Raw genomic sequence first — 25,375 nt, forward strand, 5'->3', positions numbered from 1 at the left:
ACTGGGACCCTGTCACACAGGGCCCCAGTGCTCATAGGTGTGCATGTATGTGTTCCCTGTGTGGTGCCTAACTGTCTCACTGAGGCTCTGCTAACCAGAACCTCAGTGGTTATGCTCTCTCATTACTTTTAAATTGTCACTAACAGGCTAGTGACCAATTTTACCAATTCACATTGGCTTACTGGAACACCCTTATAATTCCCTAGTATATGGTACTGAGGTACCCAGGGTATTGGGGTTCCAGGAGATCCCTATGGGCTGCAGCATTTCTTTTGCCACCCATAGGGAGCTCTGACAATTCTTACACAGGCCTGCCACTGCAGCCTGAGTGAAATAACGTCCACGTTATTTCACAGCCATTTTACACTGCACTTAAGTAACTTATAAGTCACCTATATGTCTAACCTTTACCTGGTAAAGGTTAGGTGCAAAGTTACTTAGTGTGAGGGCACCCTGGCACTAGCCAAGGTGCCCCCACATTGTTCAGAGCCAATTCCCTGAACTTTGTGAGTGCGGGGACACCATTACACGCGTGCACTACATATAGGTCACTACCTATATGTAGCTTCACAATGGTAACTCCGAATATGGCCATGTAACATGTCTATGATCATGGAATTGCCCCCTCTATGTCATCCTGGCATAGTTGGCACAATCCCATGATCCCAGTGGTCTGTTGCACAGACCCTGGTACTGCCAAACTGCCCTTCCTGGGGTTTCACTGCAGCTGCTGCTGCTGCCAACCCCTCAGACAGGCAGCTGCCCTCCTGGGGTCCAGCCAGGCCTGGCCCAGGATGGCAGAACAAAGAACTTCCTCTGAGAGAGGGTGTGACACCCTCTCCCTTTGGAAAATGGTGTGAAGGCAGGGGAGGAGTAGCCTCCCCCAGCCTCTGGAAATGCTTTGTTGGGCACAGATGTGCCCAATTCTGCATAAGCCAGTCTACACTGGTTCAGGGACCCCTTAGCCCCTGCTCTGGCGCGAAACTGGACAAAGGAAAGGGGAGTGACCACTCCCCTGACCTGCACCTCCCCTGGGAGGTGTCCAGAGCTCCTCCAGTGTGCTCCAGACCTCTGCCATCTTGGAAACAGAGGTGCTGCTGGCACACTGGACTGCTCTGAGTGGCCAGTGCCACCAGGTGACGTCAGAGACTCCTGCTGATAGGCTCCTTCAGGTGTTAGTAGCCTATCCTCTCTCCTAGGTAGCCAAACCCTCTTTTCTGGCTATTTAGGGTCTCTGTCTCTGGGGAAACTTTAGATAACGAATGCATGAGCTCAGCCGAGTTCCTCTGCATCTCTCTCTTCACCTTCTGATAAGGAAACGACCGCTGACCGCGCTGGAAGCCTGCAAACCTGCAACATAGTAGCAAAGACGACTACTGCAACTCTGTAACGCTGATCCTGCCACCTTCTCGACTGTTTTCCTGCTTGTGCATGCTGTGGGGGTAGCCTGCCTCCTCTCTGCACCAGAAGCTCCGAAGAAATCTCCCGTGGGTCGACGGAATCTTCCCCCTGCAACCGCAGGCACCAAAAAGCTGCATCACCGGTCCCTTGGGTCTCCTCTCAGCACGACGAGCGAGGACCCTCGAATCCAGCGACTCTGTCCAAGTGACCCCCACAGTCCAGTGACTCTTCAGCCCAAGTTTGGTGGAGGTAAGTCCTTGCCTCACCTCGCTGGGCTGCATTGCTGGGAACCGCGACTTTGCAGCTACTCCGGCCCCTGTGCACTTCCGGCGGAAATCCTTTGTGCACAGCCAAGCCTGGGTCCACGGCACTCTAACCTGCATTGCACGACTTTCTAAGTTGGTCTCCGGCGACGTGGGACTCCTTTGTGCAACTTCGGCGAGCACCGTTTCACGCATCCTCGTAGTGCCTGTTTCTGGCACTTCTCCGGGTGCTACCTGCTTCAGTGAGGGCTCTTTGTCTTGCTCGACGTCCCCTCTCTCCTCAGGTCCAATTTGCGACCTCCTGGTCCCTCCTGGGCCCCAGCAGCGTCCAAAAACGCCAAACGCACGATTTGCGCCTAGCAAGGCTTGTTGGCGTCCTTTCGGCGGGAAAACACTTCTGCACGACTCTCCAAGGCGAGATGGATCCGTCCACCAAAGGGGAAGTCTCTAGCCCTTTTCGTTCCTGCAGAAACCTCAGCTTCTTCTGTCCAGTCGAAGCTTCTTTGCACCCGCAGCTGGCATTTCCTGGGCATCTGCCCATCTCCGACTTGCTTGTGACTTTTGGACTTGGTCCCCTTGTTCCACAGGTACCCTAGATTGGAAATCCACAGTTGTTGCATTGCTGGTTTGTGTCTTTCCTGCATTATTCCTCTAACACGACTCTTTTGTCCTTAGGGGAACTTTAGTGCACTTTGCACTCACTTTTCAGGGTCTTGGGGAGGGTTATTTTTCTAACTCTCACTATTTTCTAATAGTCCCAGCGACCCTCTACAAGGTCACATAGGTTTGGGGTCCATTCGTGGTTCGCATTCCACTTTTGGAGTATATGGTTTGTGTTGCCCCTATCCCTATGTTTCCCCATTGCATCCTATTGTAACTATACATTGTTTGCACTGTTTTCTAAGACTATACTGCATATTTTTGCTATTGTGTATATATATCTTGTGTATATTTCCTATCCTCTCACTGAGGGTACACTCTAAGATACTTTGGCATATTGTCATAAAAATAAAGTACCTTTATTTTTAGTATAACTGTGTATTGTGTTTTCTTATGATATTGTGCATATGACACTAAGTGGTACTGTAGTAGCTTCACACGTCTCCTAGTTCAGCCTTAGCTGCTCTGCTAAGCTACCATTATCTATCAGCCTAAGCTGCTAGACACCCTATACACTAATAAGGGATAACTGGGCCTGGTGCAAGGTGCAAGTACCCCTTGGTACTCACTACAAGCCAGTCTAGCCTCCTACATTGGTTGTGCAGTGGTGGGATAAGTGCTTGAGACTGCTTACCACTCTTGTCATTGTACTTTTCATAAGAGAAAAATATACAAAACAAGGTCAGTGTATATACACATAGCCAAAAAGTTTTGCATTTCCTCTTTTCACTCTTTTCTAAGTGCTGAAAAGTACTTCTAAACTTTCAAAAAGTTCTTAAAAGTTAAAAAAGTTTTTTTTCTGTCTGTCCAAAAAGTTCTGAAAACTTTTTTCTCTTTTTCTATCACTTTAACTCTCTCTAAAAAATGTCTGGCACGGGCCAAAGTGTTGATCTGTCCAAACTTGCATATGACAACCTTAGCTGGAAAAGAGCAAGGAGTCTCTGTATAGAGAGAGGTTTGAGTGTAGGGAAGAATCCTTCCTTGGAACTGTTACTTAACATGCTTAGAGAACAGGATAAGGCCATAGGTGCCCCATCTGATGAAAAAGTACCTAATAGTTCCCAATCTGATTCAGGGACTCCCCCAGGAAAAGATTCAGGAAAGAAACTTCCTAGCCTGCCCATTACTAGACAGTCTAGCATAGATGGTAATGATGATGAGCCACACCAGAGAAATAGTGTTGTCTCACATCATAGCAAAAGCATATATTCTCACCATACTGGTAGTAATGTTTCTGTAAACCAAGCTGTTAGGGTGGCCCCTGTAAGGGACAGGTCTCCTTCTGTTCATTCCCATCATAGCTCTGTTTCTAGAAATGTCCCTCCCACCAACCCTGATGACAGAATGTTAGAGAGGGAACTCAATAAGTTGAGGGTGGAACAAACCAGACTGAAGCTTAAAAAGCAACAGCTGGATTTGGATAGACAGTCTTTTGAATTAGAGAAGGAAAGACAGAAGTTGGGTTTAGATACCCATGGTGGCAGCAGCAGTATTCCCCATAGTCATCCTGCAAAAGAGCATGATTCCAGGAATCTGCACAAGATAGTTCCCCCTTATAAGGAGGGGGATGACATTAACAAGTGGTTTGCTGCACTTGAGAGGGCCTGTGTTGTACAGGATGTCCCTCAAAGGCAGTGGGCTGCTATCCTATGGCTATCATTTAGTGGAAAGTGTAGGGATAGACTCCTTACTGTGAAAGAAAGTGATGCCAATAATTTTACAGTTCTTAAGAATGCACTCCTGGATGGTTATGGCTTAACCACTGAACAGTACAGGATAAAGTTCAGAGAGACCAAAAAGGAGTCTTCACAAGACTGGGTTGATTTCATTGACCATTCAGTGAAGGCCTTGGAGGGGTGGTTACATGGCAGTAAAGTTACTGATTATGAAAGCCTGTATAACACAATCCTGAGAGAGCATATACTTAATAATTGTGTGTCTCATTTGTTGCACCAGTACCTGGTAGACTCTGATCTGACCTCTCCCCAAGAATTGGGAAAGAAGGCAGACAAATGGGTCAGAACAAGGGTGAACAGAAAAGTTCATACAGGGGGTGACAAATATGGCAATAAGAAGAAAGATGGTGAAAAATCTCAAGATAAGCATGGGGATAAGGGTAAAACCAAAGATCCCACTTCAAATCTTAAACACTCTTCAGAGGGTGGGGATAAAACAAATTCTTCCTCTTCTTCCCAACCTGCACACATTAAAAAGCCTTGGTGCTTTGTGTGTAAAAACAGAGGCCATAGGCCAGGGGATAAGTCCTGTCCAGGTAAACCCCCTGAGCCTACCACCACTAATACATCAAGCTCTAGTGCCTCTAGCAGTAGTGGTACTAGTGGTGGGACTGCTGGCAACAGTCAAGTTAAGGGTGTAGTTGGGTTCACTTTTGGGTCCATAGTAGAAACTGGGGTAGTCAGTCCCAAGACCGTTTCTGTCACACCTAGTGGCATTGGCCTTGCCACACTGGCTGCTTGTCCCCTTACAATGGATAAGTACAGGCAGACAGTTTCAATAAATGGCGTTGAGGCCTTGGCCTACAGGGACACAGGTGCCAGTTTCACTTTGGTGACTGAAAACCTAGTGCACCCTGATCAACACATCATTGGACAACAGTATAAGATTATTGATGTCCATAACTCCACTAAGTTTCTTCCCTTAGCTATAATTCAGTTTAGTTGGGGTGGAGTTACTGGCCCTAAGCAGGTGGTGGTATCACCTAGCTTACCTGTAGACTGTCTCTTAGGTAATGACCTAGAGGCCTCAGGTTGGGCTGATGTAGAGTTTTATGCCCATGCAGCCATGCTGGGCATCCCTGAGGAATTGTTCCCTCTCATTTCTACTGAAATGAAAAAGCAAAGGAGAGAAGGCCTGAAAACTCAGGAACCCTCTCCATCAACAGGTAAAAAGGGTATCACAGTATCCCCTAACCACCCTACCATTCAGGATACCATTCCTGTGGTGGGAGAAACCTCTCCTGGGGTGGCACCTGTTCCAAGGGAATCATCAGTTGGCAAAACTGTACTCCCTGAGGTAGAAGTACCTCTCTGTGGGATAACTAACATTGGTGAGAAAAAGAGCACCATTTTAGTTAACATGGAGCATCCCTCCAACCCTCCCAGAGAAACTTTAGTGCAGAAACCCTGCACTACCTCACAACACTTAGGACAGCATCCCTGCCCTAGTGTGGAGCTCATAGGACAGCATCCCTGCCCTGCTCCAACTCAAGAGAAACAGCATCCCTGTTCTCTCTTCCAGCCAGATGGACAAAGTTTTTGCTCAGCTATGGCTTTTCTGAGACAGCATCCCTGTCTGGCATTTCCATCACTACAAATAGGTTCAGTGGACAATTCCCACTGCTCTAAACTAAAACTTACTGATAGAAACTCTGAAAATACATCTTCACATTGTTGCTTAGCTAAAAAACTTCAAACAGGGTGGTTTACATCCCCACAGGGAAGTAACCATATAGTGGATGATAAAGGGAGTAACCAGTCTATTGCAGAGCTACTCTCTACTTATCACCACTTAGACAATAAAGTCTCAACTGGCCAAGGTTAGCCTTATTGTCCTTCGTTTGGGGGGGGGGGGTTGTGTGAGAAGGTAGCCTCTTTCTAGCCTTGTTACCCCCACTTTTGGCCTGTTTGTGAGTGTATGTCAGGATGTTTGTCACTGTTTTCACTGTCTCACTGGGATCCTGATGGCTAGGCCCCAGTGCTCATAGTGAAAACACTATGTTTTCAGTATGTTTGTTATGTGTCACTGGGACCCTGCTAGTCAGGACCCCAGTGCTCATAAGGTTGTGGCCTATATGTATGTGTCACTGGGACCCTGTCACACAGGGCCCCAGTGCTCATAGGTGTGCATGTATGTGTTCCCTGTGTGGTGCCTAACTGTCTCACTGAGGCTCTGCTAACCAGAACCTCAGTGGTTATGCTCTCTCATTACTTTTAAATTGTCACTAACAGGCTAGTGACCAATTTTACCAATTCACATTGGCTTACTGGAACACCCTTATAATTCCCTAGTATATGGTACTGAGGTACCCAGGGTATTGGGGTTCCAGGAGATCCCTATGGGCTGCAGCATTTCTTTTGCCACCCATAGGGAGCTCTGACAATTCTTACACAGGCCTGCCACTGCAGCCTGAGTGAAATAACGTCCACGTTATTTCACAGCCATTTTACACTGCACTTAAGTAACTTATAAGTCACCTATATGTCTAACCTTTACCTGTTAAAGGTTAGGTGCAAAGTTACTTAGTGTGAGGGCACCCTGGCACTAGCCAAGGTGCCCCCACATTGTTCAGAGCCAATTCCCTGAACTTTGTGAGTGCGGGGACACCATTACACGCGTGCACTACATATAGGTCACTACCTATATGTAGCTTCACAATGGTAACTCCGAATATGGCCATGTAACATGTCTATGATCATGGAATTGCCCCCTCTATGTCATCCTGGCATAGTTGGCACAATCCCATGATCCCAGTGGTCTGTACCACAGACCCTGGTACTGCCAAACTGCCCTTCCTGGGGTTTCACTGCAGCTGCTGCTGCTGCCAACCCCTCAGACAGGCAGCTGCCCTCCTGGGGTCCAGCCAGGCCTGGCCCAGGATGGCAGAACAAAGAACTTCCTCTGAGAGAGGGTGTGACACCCTCTCCCTTTGGAAAATGGTGTGAAGGCAGGGGAGGAGTAGCCTCCCCCAGCCTCTGGAAATGCTTTGTTGGGCACAGATGTGCCCAATTCTGCATAAGCCAGTCTACACCGGTTCAGGGACCCCTTAGCCCCTGCTCTGGCGTGAAACTGGACAAAGGAAAGGGGAGTGACCACTCCCCTGACCTGCACCTCCCCTGGGAGGTGTCCAGAGCTCCTCCAGTGTGCTCCAGACCTCTGCCATCTTGGAAAAAGAGGTGCTGCTGGCACACTGGACTGCTCTGAGTGGCCAGTGCCACCAGGTGACGTCAGAGACTCCTGCTGATAGGCTCCTTCAGGTGTTAGTAGCCTATCCTCTCTCCTAGGTAGCCAAACCCTCTTTTCTGGCTATTTAGGGTCTCTGTCTCTGGGGAAACTTTAGATAACGAATGCATGAGCTCAGCCGAGTTCCTCTGCATCTCTCTCTTCACCTTCTGATAAGGAAACGACCGCTGACCGCGCTGGAAGCCTGCAAACCTGCAACATAGTAGCAAAGACGACTACTGCAACTCTGTAACGCTGATCCTGCCGCCTTCTCGACTGTTTTCCTGCTTGTGCATGCTGTGGGGGTAGCCTGCCTCCTCTCTGCACCAGAAGCTCCGAAGAAATCTCCCGTGGGTCGACGGAATCTTCCCCCTGCAACCGCAGGCACCAAAAAGCTGCATCACCGGTCCCTTGGGTCTCCTCTCAGCACGACGAGCGAGGTCCCTCGAATCCAGCGACTCTGTCCAAGTGACCCCCACAGTCCAGTGACTCTTCAGCCCAAGTTTGGTGGAGGTAAGTCCTTGCCTCACCTCGCTGGGCTGCATTGCTGGGAACCGCGACTTTGCAGCTACTCCGGCCCCTGTGCACTTCCGGCAGAAATCCTTTGTGCACAGCCAAGCCTGGGTCCACGGCACTCTAACCTGCATTGCACGACTTTCTAAGTTGGTCTCCGGCGACGTGGGACTCCTTTGTGCAACTTCGGCGAGCACCGTTTCACGCATCCTCGTAGTGCCTGTTTCTGGCACTTCTCCGGGTGCTACCTGCTTCAATGAGGGCTCTTTGTCTTGCTCGACGTCCCCTCTCTCTTCAGGTCCAATTTGCGACCTCCTGGTCCCTCCTGGGCCCCAGCAGCGTCCAAAAACGCCAAATGCACGATTTGCGCCTAGCAAGGCTTGTTGGCGTCCTTTCGGCGGGAAAACACTTCTGCACGACTCTCCAAGGCGAGAGGGATCCGTCCACCAAAGGGGAAGTCTCTAGCCCTTTTCGTTCCTGCAGAAACCTCAGCTTCTTCTGTCCAGTCGAAGCTTCTTTGCACCCGCAGCTAGCATTTCCTGGGCATCTGCCCATCTCCGACTTGCTTGTGACTTTTGGACTTGGTCCCCTTGTTCCACAGGTACCCTAGATTGGAAATCCACAGTTGTTGCATTGCTGGTTTGTGTCTTTCCTGCATTATTCCTCTAACACGACTCTTTTGTCCTTAGGGGAACTTTAGTGCACTTTGCACTCACTTTTCAGGGTCTTGGGGAGGGTTATTTTTCTAACTCTCACTATTTTCTAATAGTCCCAGCGACCCTCTACAAGGTCACATAGGTTTGGGGTCCATTCGTGGTTCGCATTCCACTTTTGGAGTATATGGTTTGTGTTGCCCCTATCCCTATGTTTCCCCATTGCATCCTATTGTAACTATACATTGTTTGCACTGTTTTCTAAGACTATACTGCATATTTTTGCTATTGTGTATATATATCTTGTGTATATTTCCTATCCTCTCACTGAGGGTACACTCTAAGATACTTTGGCATATTGTCATAAAAATAAAGTACCTTTATTTTTAGTATAACTGTGTATTGTGTTTTCTTATGATATTGTGCATATGACACGAAGTGGTACTGTAGTAGCTTCACACGTCTCCTAGTTCAGCCTAAGCTGCTCTGCTAAGCTACCATTATCTATCAGCCTAAGCTGCTAGACACCCTATACACTAATAAGGGATAACTGGGCCTGGTGCAAGGTGCAAGTACCCCTTGGTACTCACTACAAGCCAGTCCAGCCTCCTACAACTACCAAATTGGGCACTTTGCAAAATGGCAGCAGCATAGTGGAAGCCAACCTGTATATAGTCTGTAAATACAGCATTGCGAACGAGGTAATAAAGCTACATTGACTCACAGAAAGAGACCAAAGTAGGGGCTGATTTAGAGTTTGGCATGTGGAGAGTTCTTCATTGGGATGAGTGAGGACATTGCCCCACCATCCCAAGGGACCTTTGCCCACCAAATCTAGAGTTATCTGCCACTCCAGCAGACAACTGTAAGCATTGGCAGGAACTGTTGGGAGTGCTGTTCTTGTCAATCTTCTGAATGTTTGATGAGTGACTTCATAAAACAAGATAGCCGCTCTGTCAGACTTTTACAGGGTTTTACATTTCTCAAAAATAAACTCCCAAAGCAAAAGTCTGTTACTGAAAAAATGTAAAACTAACTACCCCATACAATGGGAGCTTTCTCCCATGATGTGGGGTTCATTGTTATTTTCTTTTTGCTGTCCCTTTTGGACAGCAAAAAAAACCACATAATGCTCTCCACTCTAAATAGGGAAGATGGTGTGTTAAATTCAAATGGCCTGTACTCCATTGGACTATTGAAGGAGTATGTTGGTGACAGAGTTGAAGTAGACTCTGTCGTCAACATACTTAAGGTTGGATCTCCTCTAAATCAGACAGACAGACCTTGAGTTTAGAAGAGAGGGTACTCTGTCATCGTTATGATGGAGTACCCTTACCATCAAACTTTAAATCAGCCCCTTTGTAACAATTACTCTCCCTTAAATACAATTGTGTTCTATTCTCAGGACTGTTCCACTGTAGCTCTGCAAAATAACTTCTTGCAATTAAACCAGAACACTCCAAGCAGCCACCCTTCTAAAACTCACCATTCCCAATTCCAAATAAATGTTTGTGTGGGCCCACTCATGCCTCTTTCTAAGCTCTGTCACTTCAGATTAACCAACTGTAGGCACTCACTCATAATCCAATGGTAGGCAACGCACAGCTGGGCCAAAAGGAAAGACTGAACTCAGGCTAAATAGGCCTCACAGAGAAAAGGTGTAAAGAATGGAGAGAGAGAGAAAAAAGGCATCAGATAGCAAAACCTCACTGAATCAGACATCAGGTATTAAAAACTCACTGAACATACCCCCCCCCTCCACTCTCAGAATTCCACCTTGAACCAACACGAAAGGGCTGCAGCCCCCACCCCAACACAGCATGCTTTTCATGCTGTGCAGTTCAGTCCACTGTTATGTAGCACACATAGCTTCTGGCAGAGTCCACATGTTTCTTCTCAGCACATATCACCTTCAGCTGCATGGGGAATTAAGCCAACTCCACAGCGCTCTTCACTTCCAGGAGGGCTTTGTTATGGTTCAGGGCTACTAGGCTGAGATTGGGGAAGAAGAGCATCACCTTACCTTTTTAATTGCAGCATGTATTATCTTGTATCTCAGCTCAGCAACTGGTGGTAACCATCACAGTCTCTCCTGTGACCCTATTGTTGCTCTGAGGTTTTGCACCTGAGGGCATCTTTTAACTATGGTTGTATCTCTGCTAACTCTATTTCAAGGAGCTTTCTGAGCATCACACACAGTTTGTCTTTCAGATCGAATCTGCATAGGGACCCCCAGCACCTTGAGTCTGCAGATTATCAAACCTCTCCATCTTCAACTCTAGTAGAGCAACGGCCTCAATTATATTACAGTGAAGTTCTTCAAGGTTTTCACCAATGTGGGCATGTCCCACAGCTGGATCTACAATATTAGCAGCCTTCATCAGCAAGACCTACTCCTTTTAATCCCCAACAGTCATTAGGCCATTCATTTTCTCGGCCACCAACCTCACATCCCTTTGTTTGCTCGCTGTTTTCACTGCTATTTCTGAGCGTATGCTGTTAATAGAGTGCAGGAGAGTTCGCTCAACAAGTTTGAGTTCCACCTCTTCAGCTATTCCCCTAGGTGGAGCTCTCCTCTCAATGTGGTTTTCCCTCGTTCAAGTCAAATAAGTCGTGCCTGTGCCTTTGACTGTCAGCAAATTTTACTAGAAAACAAGAGACCAGGAGGTCTCACATAGTCCAAAATTATTTCAACAGTTGGCTCTGCTATTAATCTTGGCAGATGGTCTCAAAGAGTGCCTCAGTACCTTTGGCCTCATTGCACACTGCTCCTTCAAGATTGCAGCTCTCCAACCTCCACATGGCCTAGAGTCCTATGGGCACAAGCTTTTCAACACACCTCAAGGATCTGTAATCCTCCTACATGATCCCATTCTGACTGTCTCCCCCTAGTGCCATCACTCTTCACTGCAGCCCCAATAAAACCACAGCCTCCTGATAGCAATCCCTCTGCCCAAGTTGGGCCTGATAATATCACAACAAATAGTGATTCCTGGGATGTCACCCCACACAGTGGCCTCTTGTGGGGTTGGACCTTCCAAAAACCGTACACACTGAGGAACGTCACTGATGCATCATGCCCGGCGCTCCACATGGTCTACCTTTGAAGTAGCTACACTAAGCTGATCTTCCAGAATGATAGTATCTCTGGCGCAGTACTGCTTGCGTTTCCCCTGGGGAAACCCAACCAGCACAAGACTGGGGCCTGCTCAGAAGACTCTTGGCTGCCGGCTGGCCCACACCTCCTTTCTAAGCTTGAAGGATCTGGGACAGCATAGCATTTCACATAATATTGAGTTTGATCTTTATCTCTGTTACAATGTGAGAAACCTCCTGTTACTCATCCCTTAGGATCTCTGATACTCCAGTTTCTCTTAGGATCAATAGACAGACAGAAGTTTTTGGACTCTCCAAAGCTAGTGGGGCAATTCTTTAGCCGAAGGTCTCGATAAAAGATGTTTAATATAGTATTGTGCCTGCTCCTTATTTCTTAATTTATCATTAGGATCAAAACAACAAAATTACAGCTTCTGAGAGTGACACCTTGATGGTGACAATAACCTTTAGTGTCTGACTTGAGATATTCTTCATAGCATGCTGTGCTAAAGGCGATTACCATGCCACCTTCTTTAAAGTAAATATTAATTTGTTGCTGACTGTGTGTTCCATTAGACAAGTTAAACCGTTTGTAATTGTGATCAATTCATCTAGTTACATTGCTATCTCAATTTTTGTACAAATGTTTCACCTGTTGATTTCTTTCAGAAATTATGAATTGGAATATTTACACAGAAAGCAGGCACAGACACTAATGCGTGCATAGGTGAAATACACTATGTTCTGAGGCAAATGTAATTGATTTTATTTTTATTTATTGTAGATATTTGTGGCATATCCCACTAAACTACCACACTAATAGCTGCCATATAGATTCCTTTGAGTGTCCCACAGTATTGATACTGACGAAAGAGAAGGGTGAGTTAACTTTCCCATTATCTTTATGTGAGTAAATATGTGCAGCAAATGAATGTTTGTATAATTATACAGCTATACAACTTCATAAACAAATGCTTAATGCTTATTGCCAAAACATTATTTTAACAGAACCATGATTAATTGAAAATAAGTGGCAGTATTTGGTGGATTTAGGCAAATGCAGACATCTTCATGTTCTAATACTAATGCCTCTTCTCCACAGCTTTCTTGCCTTCTGGGGGACCAGAGGGCTTCTCAAGATATTCTGGTATAACTATATCCAAGGAAGTCTAATTTAATTAAATATCTGCTTGTCCGGAGGATAAGATGATTCAGAAATCCATGTGCCCTGTTAAAAATCTACTTGTCCCATTTTGTGCTAGGCAATAATGTGAAAAATTAGGGCAGTGTTGTAATTTTATCAGAGCTTTGATAATGGCATATTTTGCATTCTGACAAGGCTTTCATTATGCTACGTGTTGTTATACCAGACTTTGAATATACCAGTGCGATATTCTTCAATTCCTTAAACATTTATGTTCTCTGTATATGCAGGACTCTGTTTAAGTATGGGTTCTACCTAGGACATATTTGTGATCACCTTAGGGCTCTGGATATACCAACACTTTCATTATGCAAGAGTTCTGATAGTAGCCAAGTTCTTGGTATACCAGTGGTCAAATATGCCTTTGCTCTGAGGCATCTAGTGATGGCATGTTTACTAAAAAGCATTTAGTTGATCTTAAACGGTATTACTTTCAATAAACCCAAATTTGGGTTCCAGTGCCTAAGCATCAAGGATACCTCCCACACCCTGACCTTCCTTATTTGACCATAATGTATAATCTTGGACACATAACCCCATCTTGCCCCTGTTCTCAATTAGTCGAATTTGTTAGCATATACTAAGCCTTATATCCATGGCTGGGCCATTATATTGATATTAGGTGATGGTGGAAAAAACGAATGCAGGAAGGTAATCATACTGTAAGAGTAAATATGGAGTTGAAGGCTACATATTATCTATGGGACATTATCATAGCTCAGCGTTGTTGACACAATGAGAGGCTTGGAGATTTTCCACATAAGCAGATGACCACATTTCCATAGATGTTTGTACTTTTATTTTACAAGAGCAAGTGGCTGGTATGGTGGTTCCTAGACATTACGAGAAAGATGACTAGGCAACCGTAAATCCATTTACTTCAACATATTATTACCTTAAAACAGTATAACATTAAGAAGGGAGTAAGTTACATACAAGGAGTTGGGAGTGGACTGTTCAAGGCATGTTGACCTGGCAATCTTTAAGCACCCACAAGCTGATGTGCTTGTGGCCCTTCACAAACTTCTCTCAATCTTACCAACTCCGATAATGGTCAGAAATGTAATCCTAGTTAGTGCTAGATTAAACCTATTCCATGGTGGGAATGGGAATGGAATACCTCCAAATTGCATGGGGGTGTGGGGAAAGCGGTCTCTCCATGGAGAAAAAAATGTCCTCATGGAGAAAACATTTGGTGGACACTCTTCTCCCCACAAGCGCTTTAGGTACTTGTATATAATTAAGGAGCAGTCTGGGAGAACAGGCAATACCAAAAACATTACGTGTTGTTTTTGGAAACTCTTCCATCAATACAAGCTAATCTTTGAGCTTACTTTATTGCCTTATATCTCATTCCTGAACAGTACAAGCTTTGCATCAATCAATCATATATAATTCTTGGAACAGCTTGTATGTTTAGATGCATGTTTTGCTTTAGCAAGAGAGGATTTAACTTTGCAGTAACTATCATATGATACCAGAAACTGGCAGTATGTGGGCTTGTGCTGTAGGAGGGTAAAGCCTACTACCTGTTGCATGGATGCAACCGAAATTAAACCTTGTTGTCCTTGACCCTGACAAGTGGGTCATGCATGTGAGGTTACATGAACTCTACACCCCTCATTTGTGCATCTTTTGTAATTCCTGATTCAGCTGTTAACTCCTTTCACTGGCCAAACCAGGAACTAAAGCCCACTTTTTTATGTGCCTTAATACATGGTGTATTGTCTACACCTGGTAATGAGTCTTATTCACTACCAAGTACAGTTTGGTGGAATCCCACTCCTAGATTGACAGGTAAAGTAGTTGTGCTTCATACGTTAGGGTCGGGATATATGTGTAAATCAAACTGAGCTAAAACAGAGTCTGTTGAAGGACTATCAGTGGAATTACCACTGTATCTAAAACTGCAACTGAGGTTTTTCTTGACAGAAATGAGAGACCGAAGTCTCCAAAGTTTCTAGATGAGAGATACCTCCTTCTTACTCTGGTTCTCTATGCAAATGCAGGGTTAAATACTGACTCCTCTGCAAATGCTTGTTTACTGAGTAATATAAATGATACTTTGTTTGATAGTTCCTACACCTTCACAGTCTATTTCCCAGACAGATACTCACGTTTGAAACTTGCCAATATTTATTGTGGTAAGCGACCTGTAACAGAAGCTTAACTGGTGAAATTTGGTATGTTGATTGTCTATTCCACACATTTTGCCTCTTTTGTATTGTAAAATCCCAGAATAGGAAGTATTAATCACACATAGTAAATACCTCACCAGGGGTAATGGTATTTGCTACTTGTGGTAAATGCTTCACATTACTACAGTAAAAGTAATGAGGGCAATAGTACAAAAGTGCTTTTCTCTAATGTTCAGGAGGGGCATCTGTGTACTCCTGGCTGAACATGGGCCTGTATAAAACAAGGTATTTCAACATACTGCAGTAACTCTTTGGCAGATACCTTTTCGGGGAGACCTTAGAACAAAGTAATATTCAACATCAGCTGGTAGTATGCTAGACTAATTCAAAGGTTCCAATCAACTGACGAGAATAAATCATAATGGTTAGAAATGGGTCTATGACACCATACGTTCCCCATGCCCATTTTACGCTTCTAAGAGTTCTCTCTTAAACTTCTCACTTTAAATAGTCCAAAGTATGAATGTAAAAAAAAAGTGTTTGCCATTGACAGGTATTTGCAACAGACTACAAGCTCCTAACTATTTGGTTGTAATTAGTTGACGTTCATAGCCCTTATATGTAACTTAAGAAATGTATTTGGATGATAGAAACGGTTTTACTTCTTTGTTGTAGATACCATCGTGCTTAAAGAGGATGTGAGCTGGATAAAATTCAACTTCGACATGGACGGGTACTATGTGGTGCACTATGGAGTAGAAGGCTGGAAAGCACTAGGTGAACAATTGCAGAAAGATCACACTGTCTTCAGCTACAAAGATAGAGCCAACCTGATCAACAACATATTTGGACTATCTGGGTAATTAAAACATGCATCGTCCCAATGCATTGTTTGTTGAGACCTTCAAAGGAGTTGTCTTAATTTTTGAAAATAAATCATCATAATAATGATTTCAACTTCTGACAAGTCCATTCTTTGGAACAGTTTAGGCTTTCACCATTAATAGTAGGGATATCTCAACGTAATGTTATCATATTGTACGAACAGTAGCATGTAAGCAAGAAGAGAATAACATAAAAGAGAACAAAAAAATACACCTATTAAAAAGCGAAAATAAGCATTTCTACGGTGAGAATTAAAACCACTTTAATTGGCATTTCTTTCACACTAAGATACAAAAATCCATTTAATGAAGCAAGATTGCCGACAGGTCCTTTCTTGCAGAGCCCCCTCCAGCGAAAACAAAGTTCTGGTATGATCTGGTGGCATGTGAAAGTGTGAGGGACCCCAACTGCCTGAAATCAAGTATTGGGCAGAAAGACTGAATTCTGAGACTCCGATTCATTGGGGATGCTCTAGGAAGCAAGATTGTCCTGGGAACGGATTGGCCGTGCCGGATCATGAGTCTTGGGACTATGGGTTAGCCTTGGACACCTGGCTGCCCTGGAGGAGCAGTGCTGCTCCAACAGAGTGGGCTCACTGCAGAATCCGAACCTGGCCAGATGTTGGTGTTGTTTGGAGAAGAAATGAGGGAGCCAGTGGGCCTAGAGAGTGACGCAATGGGAGGCTGGCTTGCATGTACTGGGAATCCCATGATGGACTTAAAATACATGCTTGCTCGGGGGCAACCCCTCCCCACACTTGCCCCTTTGACTGCTTGGGGGAATGGGGGAAGGTGTTGAGGGACTCGCCGCTCCTGCAGCCCACTTTTGGGTTGGTGGTGTGCTCATTGCGACCCCCCTCAGTGAACCCAACTGATGCGGGGCTCCAGTGGCACGCACAAGATGAGGCCGTCATGGACATAAATGACTGCTGGGCAGGTCCGATGCAGCAATGATGTTTGCCCCCCCCCCCTCACCTTCACTTCTAAGGGCCTAAATGAGCTGCAAACTTTGTTTGGAGGCACATCAAGTTTGCAGCCTAGGAAGAAGTCTGGAACGAGGACTAGAGCATGGTGATTCACAGCCAGGCATTTTATGGGGCTTTGTTACGTTGCGTGCCGATCCCTGGGCACCTGAGTAGAGCATTGGGAAGTTTCTGGCTTAAAAGCCTGGATTGATGGAAGCAGGCTGGGGGTGATACCCAGTGCGCCCACAAGAAGTGAGGAGAATTCATGAGGGAAAGTCCACAGGCGGCAGGGCCTTGGAGAAGAAAGACTGAGCCCAGCTAAAGAGTGTGGACAGTGACCCTAGGAGTACTGCCCTGGACTGAGTGCTGGGTGTGGAGGAAATAAGATGAACCAAACGACCAAAGAGACAACGAGTGCATCTGCATGGACACTGAGTGAGTTAGCCTATTAGGAAAAGGGGTTGCTGTCCCTTTGAGGCCTCTGAAAAGACATGGCGAGAACGTTCACTAGTACTGATACTGTGACTGTTCCAGCCACTGACATGGGGAAGGACAAAATAACCAGGTCAGCCCAGACTAATAAAATTGTTAATTGGATGCACGCAATGCCCCCTGAGGGCACTACTACGGAGGAAGCAACCAAAAATCTGGGAGAACGCGGCACTGGGCTGGCGGAATCTGCCCGACACTAACAGACTTGATGACAGTGATACATGACTCCTGGGACGACCTGGCTACCAAGATAAACTTGTTTGCAATGGAGGTCTATCTGCTATGTGTGGACTTAGGAAAGGTGGCAGACCGGCTAACCATGGTGGAGGATAATGTGGAGGTCCTGGAGCAAGAAATGCATACCTGGGGGACACTGTGTCAAACCTCCAAAAAGCGACAGCCCAGCTGGATGACCCAGCAGAGGACTCCAAGAGGTGGTCCGAAAGGAACAATTTAAGGGTCATAGGGTTCCTGGAGAGGCATTCGGCAGAACTGTTCTTAGAGTACTGGATTACCTAAACCCTGCTCCCCAATAGGCTGTCGAAATGGTGTTCACAATTGAGCAGGCCCACTTGGCTCTGGTTCCTCTGCTGAAGCCTTGGGCACCACAGAGGGCATCACACCCCGGTTTAATTTTTGAGACCATGACACTATCCTACAGCATGTCCGGGTGCGCAGCCCCCGCAGTTTGAAGGGAATCCTATTTCGGTATTCCCAGATTACACACAAAAGGTAAAAAAACAAAGAAAATCTTTCTTGGATGTCGAGGCGCATGACTGATCTGAACCTGAAATGTAGCCTAATGTTCCTGGCAAAACTACATGTTCTGCATTAAGGAACAGCACAGTTCTTTTTCACCCCAGGGGAGGCAAACAATGGTTCTGACATCCTGGCTAGGGGACCTTGTCAGAGTGCTGCGGATAGAGGAGCAGCACTATTGAATACTCAGTAGCATTCAGCCCATTTCTGGAACCAGAGTGGATGAACAAACAGTCTGGATGACAGGCAGAGAATGGGAAGGATTATAGTCTGCCCAGATGGCACCCTCTAACACTGACATTGTGCTGAACTCAAGCGTATCCTTTCAGAGAAGGAGTGATGCCGGCATTGGCAGTGATAGCACAGATGTTTGTCTACCCTAAACTGTGTCCATCCCATCGTGAGTTCTGAAATTGCCCAAGAGGCGTACGGCCAGAATGGAGATTACAGAGGTCCCCTGTCTGAGCTGTGGACTTGGCCCAGGGACAGTTGAAATGAGGACTTCTGGGTGTTGTACATTGCTGCTTGCATTATTTCTTGGTATTTGGGGGTGAGGGAATGAACAGTTGAGATGCACTGTGATTACGTTCGCTGTATAGTATATGATGGTGGGAGGGATCAAGGAGAGGTGTCTGGATGCAGCGGAGGAGCTTGAGTGCCTTGGCTTTGCACCTCCCTCTGGGCCCGAGCCTCAAGCAAATCAAAAGAAGTAGTTCTCCTTTCTTTGATTTATGGGACTGGGCCAGAGATTGATAGTTCCCAACCTGCCTGTTGCTGGACCGGGCGAGCTGGCAAAGCTGCTCAAGGAGTGGGGGGATTTGGGAAGATATTACACTACTAATAGTTTGCTGTTCTTGGGAATTGTATTCTGCTCTTGTACTATGTGCTTCTGGTTCCCACTCCCATTGCACAGAGAAAGGGGGATTGAATGTTTTGGGGGGCGGAAGGTCACCTGAGGTTGTACCCTGGACTGAACTGGTGACAGCTGGTTACGGCAGGCAACTTGTTTAAACATATGACGTGGAACATCATGGGACTAACCCAGTTAGAGAAACATTGCAAAGAACATGTCTATCTGAAATGCTATAAAGTATTCATAGCCTTCTTTGAGCGAACTCACGTTTGGAGGGAATGCATCCCTAGTCTCTGGAAGAGATGAAGGGGACAGCTGGACTCTACCTCCTATTCTGTGTAAGCCCGGAGAGCGTTGATATGAGCGGCCCCTGGGGTTCCCTTCTAGCACAAGGGACATGAGATTAATTCAGACGGAAAGTATGTGATAGTGTTTAGTACCTTGGGCGGTAGAGAGATATGCTTGATGATTGCACCTAATAATGATTGTCCAGGCCAAGATGGCATTTGCTGCCTCGATGTACCTAGCAGCGTACATTATATCGGCGGGTGGCTGTAACTTTGTCATAGATGGGGTAATCAATTGTGAGCCATCGAGACGACACACCTGCCGATAATGACTGGGGCACTGCACAACATGCTCCGGGGCCTAAGTCTAGTCGATATTTAGTGTGCAAAAAACCAGATGGAGAAAGTATATTCTTGCTACACTTCTGCAGCAGGGACTTATAACCGATAAGGTTACTGTTATGTATTGACCGGTATGGCACAGGGGATGACAGAGGGTTTCCTATTTGGCATGTTAGCCATCAGACCATTCCCCTGTACTGCTGGGATTTGGGTGGGAGTATGGAGACCCAACAATACTGCTGAGGAGGCTTGCAGGCAGAGGTGCTGATAGACCCAGCGTTTGCAGCAACAGTGGGTGGACTGTTGCACTGCTTTGATGAAAATTGGTGTAACTCGGGTAGCAGGGCTATACATTGGGATGCCATGACGGTGGTCCTTAAGGGCAAATGTCTCAAAACTACTGATGGCGTTAAACACCAACTAGAAAGTGACCTGGTCAAACATGAAGAAAGCTTGGGAATATTAGAAAGGACACTACCCATAAACCATGGTAGACTCCCGGGGTGGCAGCATTGCCGTAAGAACTGTTGCATGACTGGCGCAGACTGGAGAACTACACCTACAAAGTACAACGGCAGAGACTACACATGGTGGGTGACAATCCTGGAGTGATGCTTGCCCAATTGGTGCGACAGGATGAACAGCGGGGTCCCAGTATTGGTGATTCAAGATAGCGGGGAGCTCTTAGTTGGCACCCAATTAGCCTTTAACGGTGTGTTCCGGGCCCGTCTGAGTAGGACATATGTGGGCAGCCCAATAGGATAAGCGACTGGGATGTGACATATCTTTATGGGATTATGCTTCCGAGCCTCAATATGCAGGATCAAGAAGCTATGGCTAGGACCATCACCCGTGAAGAGTTTATTATGCTGATGATCAGTGGGTTGAGAACAGTAAAAACCTCTGGGGAGTGATGGCTGCCCTGTAGAGTTTTGCCATTGCTACACTGGCAATGTGGGGAATAAATTGATAAAGGTGTGTCAGGAGGCCCTCCAGAAAGGGAAACTACCGGACACCAGGTGTGAAGTGCTGGTTGCGATGGTACAGAAGCTGGGCATGGGCCCGACGGAGGCTTCCTCGTATAGACTACTCTTGTTGTTTAATGTAGATGTAAAAAAATACTCATTACCATACTGATGGCGTGCCTGTTGCCCTCACCTCTTCACCTTAATCCATGCTGACCCATGTGGATTTATCCCAAATAGGAGCACCCTCTATTAAATGAGATGACTAGCTCATGTATACCATGTGACCCAGCTCTGAGGGGATGCTTATGCTTTGGCATTTCTTGAGATCGAAGAAGTGTTCGATTTAGTGGTCTGAGACTACCTCTGGCATTTACTGGAGAAGGCTGAGCTGGGATCCAAGTAGATACAAGGAGTTAAATTCCCCCACACTGACCTTGTGTCAAGAATGCGGAAGGGTAGGGTGGTTTTGGATAGGTTTTAATTACATAGAGGCACTAGACAGGGGTATGCCCTATCGATTCTTCTGTTTGCACTGGCTGTAGTGCTGATGGTGGAAAGATTGCACAAGACACTTGGGCGATCGAGGTGGGTGAGACCACTTATATGGTTTCCTTATACACTGATGAGGATGCCCTGTTGCTGATGATGATCCATTTGAGGCAGCCTGAATAGTAGGTGCTCGTACTTCTGAATGTGATGCAGGAATTTGGAGAAATATCAGATCTTCCTGTCAACTGCTGGGGGAGCTGGCTGGGATACCATATGGGATGCTCCCGGAGGTGGGCGGAGTCAGATACTTGGGGATCTGAATCGCCTACAGTGTGCAGATGTTCTTGGACCTTAACCCCTTCGCTGCCAGGCCTTTTCCCCTCCTGTGCCGAGCCTTTTTTTGCCTATTTGGAATAGTTCTCGTTTAGGCCCTCATAACTTTTTGTCCACATAAGCTACCCACGCCAAATTTGCGTCCTTTTTTCCCCCAACACCCTAGGGATTCTAGAGGTACCCAGACTTAGTGGGTTCCCCTGAAGGAGGCCAAGAAATTAGCCAAAATACAGTGAAAATTTCGTTTTTTTCAAACAAATGTGAAAAAGGGCTGCAGAAGAAGGCTTGTGGTTTTTCCTCTGAAAATGGCATGAACAAAGGGTTTGCGGTACTAAAATCAGCAGCTTCCCAGCTTTCAGGAACAGGCAGACTTGAATCAGAAAACCCAATTTTTCAACACAATTTTGGCATTTTACTGGGACATACCCCATTTTAATGATTTGTTGTGCTTTCAGCCTCCTTCCAGTCAGTGACAGAAATGGGTGTGAAAGACAAAATTCTGAATTCAGCAATGCGTAATTTGTGTAGATCCTACAAGGGTTTCCTGCTGAAAATAACAACTGAAATAAAAAAAAAATTGAAATTGAGGTGAAAAAAAGGCAATTTTTCTCTACGTTTTACTCTGTAACTTTTTCCTGCAATGTCAGATTTTTTGAAAGCAATATACTGTTACGTCCGCTGGACTCTTCTGGTTGCGGGGATACATAGGGCTTGTAGGTTCATCAAGAACCCTAGATACGCAGAGCCAATAAATGAGCTGCACCTTGCAGTGGGTTTTCATTCTATACCTGGTATGCAGCAATTCATTTGCTAAAATATAAAGAGTGAAAAATAGGTATCAAGAAAACCTTTGCATTTCCAAAATGGGCACAAGATACGGTGTTGAGGAGCAGTGGTTATTTGCACATCTCTGAATTCTGGGGTGCCAATACTAGCATGTGAATTACAGGGCATTTCTCAAATAGACGTCTTTTTTACACACTGTCTTATATTTGGAAGGAAAAAATGTAGAGAAAGACAAGGGGCAATAACACTTGTTTTGCTATTCTGTGTTCCCCCCAAGTCTCGCGATAAAAATGGTACCTCACTTGTGTGAGTAGGCATAGCGCCCGCGACAGGAAATGCTCCAAAACACAACGTGGCACATCACATTTTTCTAGAGAAAACAGAGGTGTTTTTTGCAAAGTGCCTACCTGTGGATTTTGGCCTCTAGCTCAGCCGGCACCTAGGGAAACCTACCAAACTTGCACATTTTTGAAAACTAGAGACCTAGGGGAATCCAAGACGGGGTGACTTGTGGGGCTCTCACCAGGTTCTGTTACCCAGAATCCTTTTCAAACCTCAAAATGTGGCTACAAAAACACCTTTTCCTCACATTTCGGTGACAGAGTGTTCTGGAATCTGAGAGGAGCCACAAATTTCCTTCCACCCAGCATTCCCCCAAGTCTCCCGATAAAAATGGTACCTCACTTGTGTGGGTAGGCATAGTGCCCACGACAGGAAATGCTCCAGAACACAACGTGGACACACCACATTTTTCTACAGAACACAGAGGTGTTTTTTGCAAAGTGCCTACCTGTGGATTTTGGCCTCTAGCTCAGCCGGCACCTAGGGAAACCTACCAAACCTGCCCTTTTTTGAAATTTAGAGACCAAAGGGAATCCAAGACGAGGTGACTTGTGGGGCTCTCACCAGGTTCTGTTACCCAGAATCCTTTGCAAACCTCAAAATTTGGCTAAAACATACTTTGTCCTCACATTTCGGTGACAGAGAGTTCTGGAATCTGAGAGGCGCCACAAATTTCCTTCCACCCAGTATTCCCCCAAGTCTCCAGATAAAAATGGTACCTCACTTGTGTGGGTAGGCCTTGTGCTTGCAACAGGAAGTGCTCCAAAACACTACCTGGACACATCAAAATTAGCAAATAGAAAACAACCTGTTTTTGCTGATGGGGGGCACCTGCGTTTTTGGTCCTGGGCTCAGCAGCCATCTAGGGAAACCTACCAAACCCAGACATTTCTGAAAACTAGACACCCGAGGGAGTCAAGGGAGGTGTGACTTGCGTGGATCCCCCAATATTTTCTTACCCAGAATCCTCAGCAAACCGCAAATCTAGCTAAAAAAATCAAATTTTTCCCACATTTCTGTGTGGGATCACTGCAGCGGGACAAATTACCTACCACCCAGCGTTCCCCTCAGTCTCCCGGTAAAATTGATACCTCACTTGTGTAGGTGGGCCAAGTGTTTGTGACAGGGAAGAGCCAAAAACATGTAGAAATTGAGGGGGAACCAAAGTGGGTCCAAAAGGGCAGTTTGAAAAAAAACATTTTTAGGCTGACAAGTGCAGCAGAAATTTTATTGGTATAGATGAGACAATGCTGGGTGGTAGGAAATTTGTGATTACTGCAGATTCCGCAAGGTTCCATCACAAAAATGTGGGAAAAGTGTGTGCTTTCCAGCAAAGTTGCAGGTTTGCAGGGCATTGTGAGAAAGGAAATGGTGCGGGGTGCATGTGAAGCACACCACCCTGGAATCAACTAGATGTTTAGTTTTCAGATGTGTCTAGGTCTTGTGCATTTTTGTACATGGCAGCGTCCCAAAGTAAAAAAAAAAAAAAGTGCAGCCCTCACCATTCCAAGTGGGACGATTTTGAGAGTTACCAAGCTCTCATGGCCCAAATGTAAAACAAAAACCCAAAATAATCAAATATCCTCTTGCTTGCCATGGGATAAGATATTTTAGTGTGCGGGGGAGAGCTGAAAGACTGTTAGCCCCTTCAGTTCGGGTGGGGGCATAACCAGGCCCATACTGGTTGGTAGCCACACCCCACTATTTTCTTTTATTTTGTTTATTCCCTGGCATCTAGTAGACTTTCTGTACCCCCGTGGTGTGGATCGGGGGTAATTGCCCAATCTGCCCACTGGTGGGCAGAACCACTTTGGCCCATTATTTGGGGTGGGGGTATGGCCATACCCTCAACCTCTTATTTTGAAAAACAAATCTTCCCTGGTCTCTGGTGGGCTTTCAGCCCCCCTTGGGGCAGATGGGCCTTCCAAAATAGGCCAGTCTGCCCCCAAGGGGGGCAGTTATTGCCAACAGTAATGTGCCCCCATGGGGAGAGACCGTTGCCCAAGGGGCTGCCCACTCCAAACAAAGCACACACATACACACACACCAATCCATGGTGTCTAGAAGTTTCTGCCCCCTTTGGGGCAGATTGGCCTAACACAAATAGAATACAATTTGATCCCCAGGGGAGCGACCCTTGCCTAAGGGGTCGCTCCCCATACATAAAAACATGAAGTAAATAAAAAAAATATATATATCCCTGGTGTCTAGAGGTTTCTGCCCCCCGGGGGCAGATCCACCTAATTATATTAGGCCGATCTGCTGGGGGGGGGGGGCAGAAAAGGCCTAAAGAAATCCTCCCCCTCTCCCCCGGGGAGTGGCCCTTGCCAAAGGGGCCGCTCCCCTTATGCGTTAGAATAAATAAATAAAAATCGGCGTAATTATATTAGGACGATCTGCCCCGGGGGGCAGACTTTTATAAAAAAAAAAAAAAGTAAAGAAAAAGAAAATTATCCCTGGTGTCTAGTGGTTTTCTGCACTCCCCTTCCCGGGGGCAGATCGGCCTAATAATATTAGTCCAGGGCAGAAATGGCCTAGAAATAATTTGCCCCCCAAGGAGCGGCCCTTGCCCAAGGGGCCGCTCCCCTTACTTGAAATAGCCCACAAAAAAAAAATATTCCCTGGTGTCTAGTGGTTTCTGCCCCCCTGGGGGCAGATCGCAAGTCCGATCTGCCCACAGGGGGTGCAGAAATGTCCTAATAATATTTTGAACCCGCCCCCCCCCCCCCCGGGAGCGACCCTTGCCCAAGGGGTCGCTCCCCAAACATAAAAAAAGAAATAAGAAAATTATCCTGGTGTCTAGTGGCAGAAATGGCCTAGAAATAATCCCCCCCCGAGGAGCAGCCCTTGCCCAAGGGGCTGCTCCCCTTACTTCAAATAGCCCACAAAAATATATATTCCCTGGTGTCTAGTGGTTTCTGCCACCCCAGGGGGGTGGGGGGCAGTAATGGCCTAATAATAATTTGCTCCCCAAATATAAAAAAAATA

The 25,375-nt window shown here is 46.1% G+C and overlaps 1 protein-coding gene across 2 annotated transcripts in view; it reads left to right on the forward strand.

Annotated features, from left to right (window-relative positions):
• LOC138285660 (leucyl-cystinyl aminopeptidase-like) overlaps positions 1 to 25,375 on the forward strand; it is a 289,598-nt gene that overhangs the window by 193,396 nt on the left and 70,827 nt on the right. For both annotated transcript variants that reach the window (XM_069225912.1, XM_069225922.1), the window contains exons 11-12: positions 12,330 to 12,424; positions 15,563 to 15,746. In XM_069225912.1, coding sequence (XP_069082013.1) covers positions 12,330 to 12,424; positions 15,563 to 15,746 — 279 coding nt within the window. The remainder of the gene's footprint in view (positions 1 to 12,329; positions 12,425 to 15,562; positions 15,747 to 25,375) is intronic.

This window comes from Pleurodeles waltl, chromosome 1_1 (genome assembly GCF_031143425.1).
Source record: "Pleurodeles waltl isolate 20211129_DDA chromosome 1_1, aPleWal1.hap1.20221129, whole genome shotgun sequence".
NCBI lineage: Eukaryota > Metazoa > Chordata > Amphibia > Caudata > Salamandridae > Pleurodeles > Pleurodeles waltl.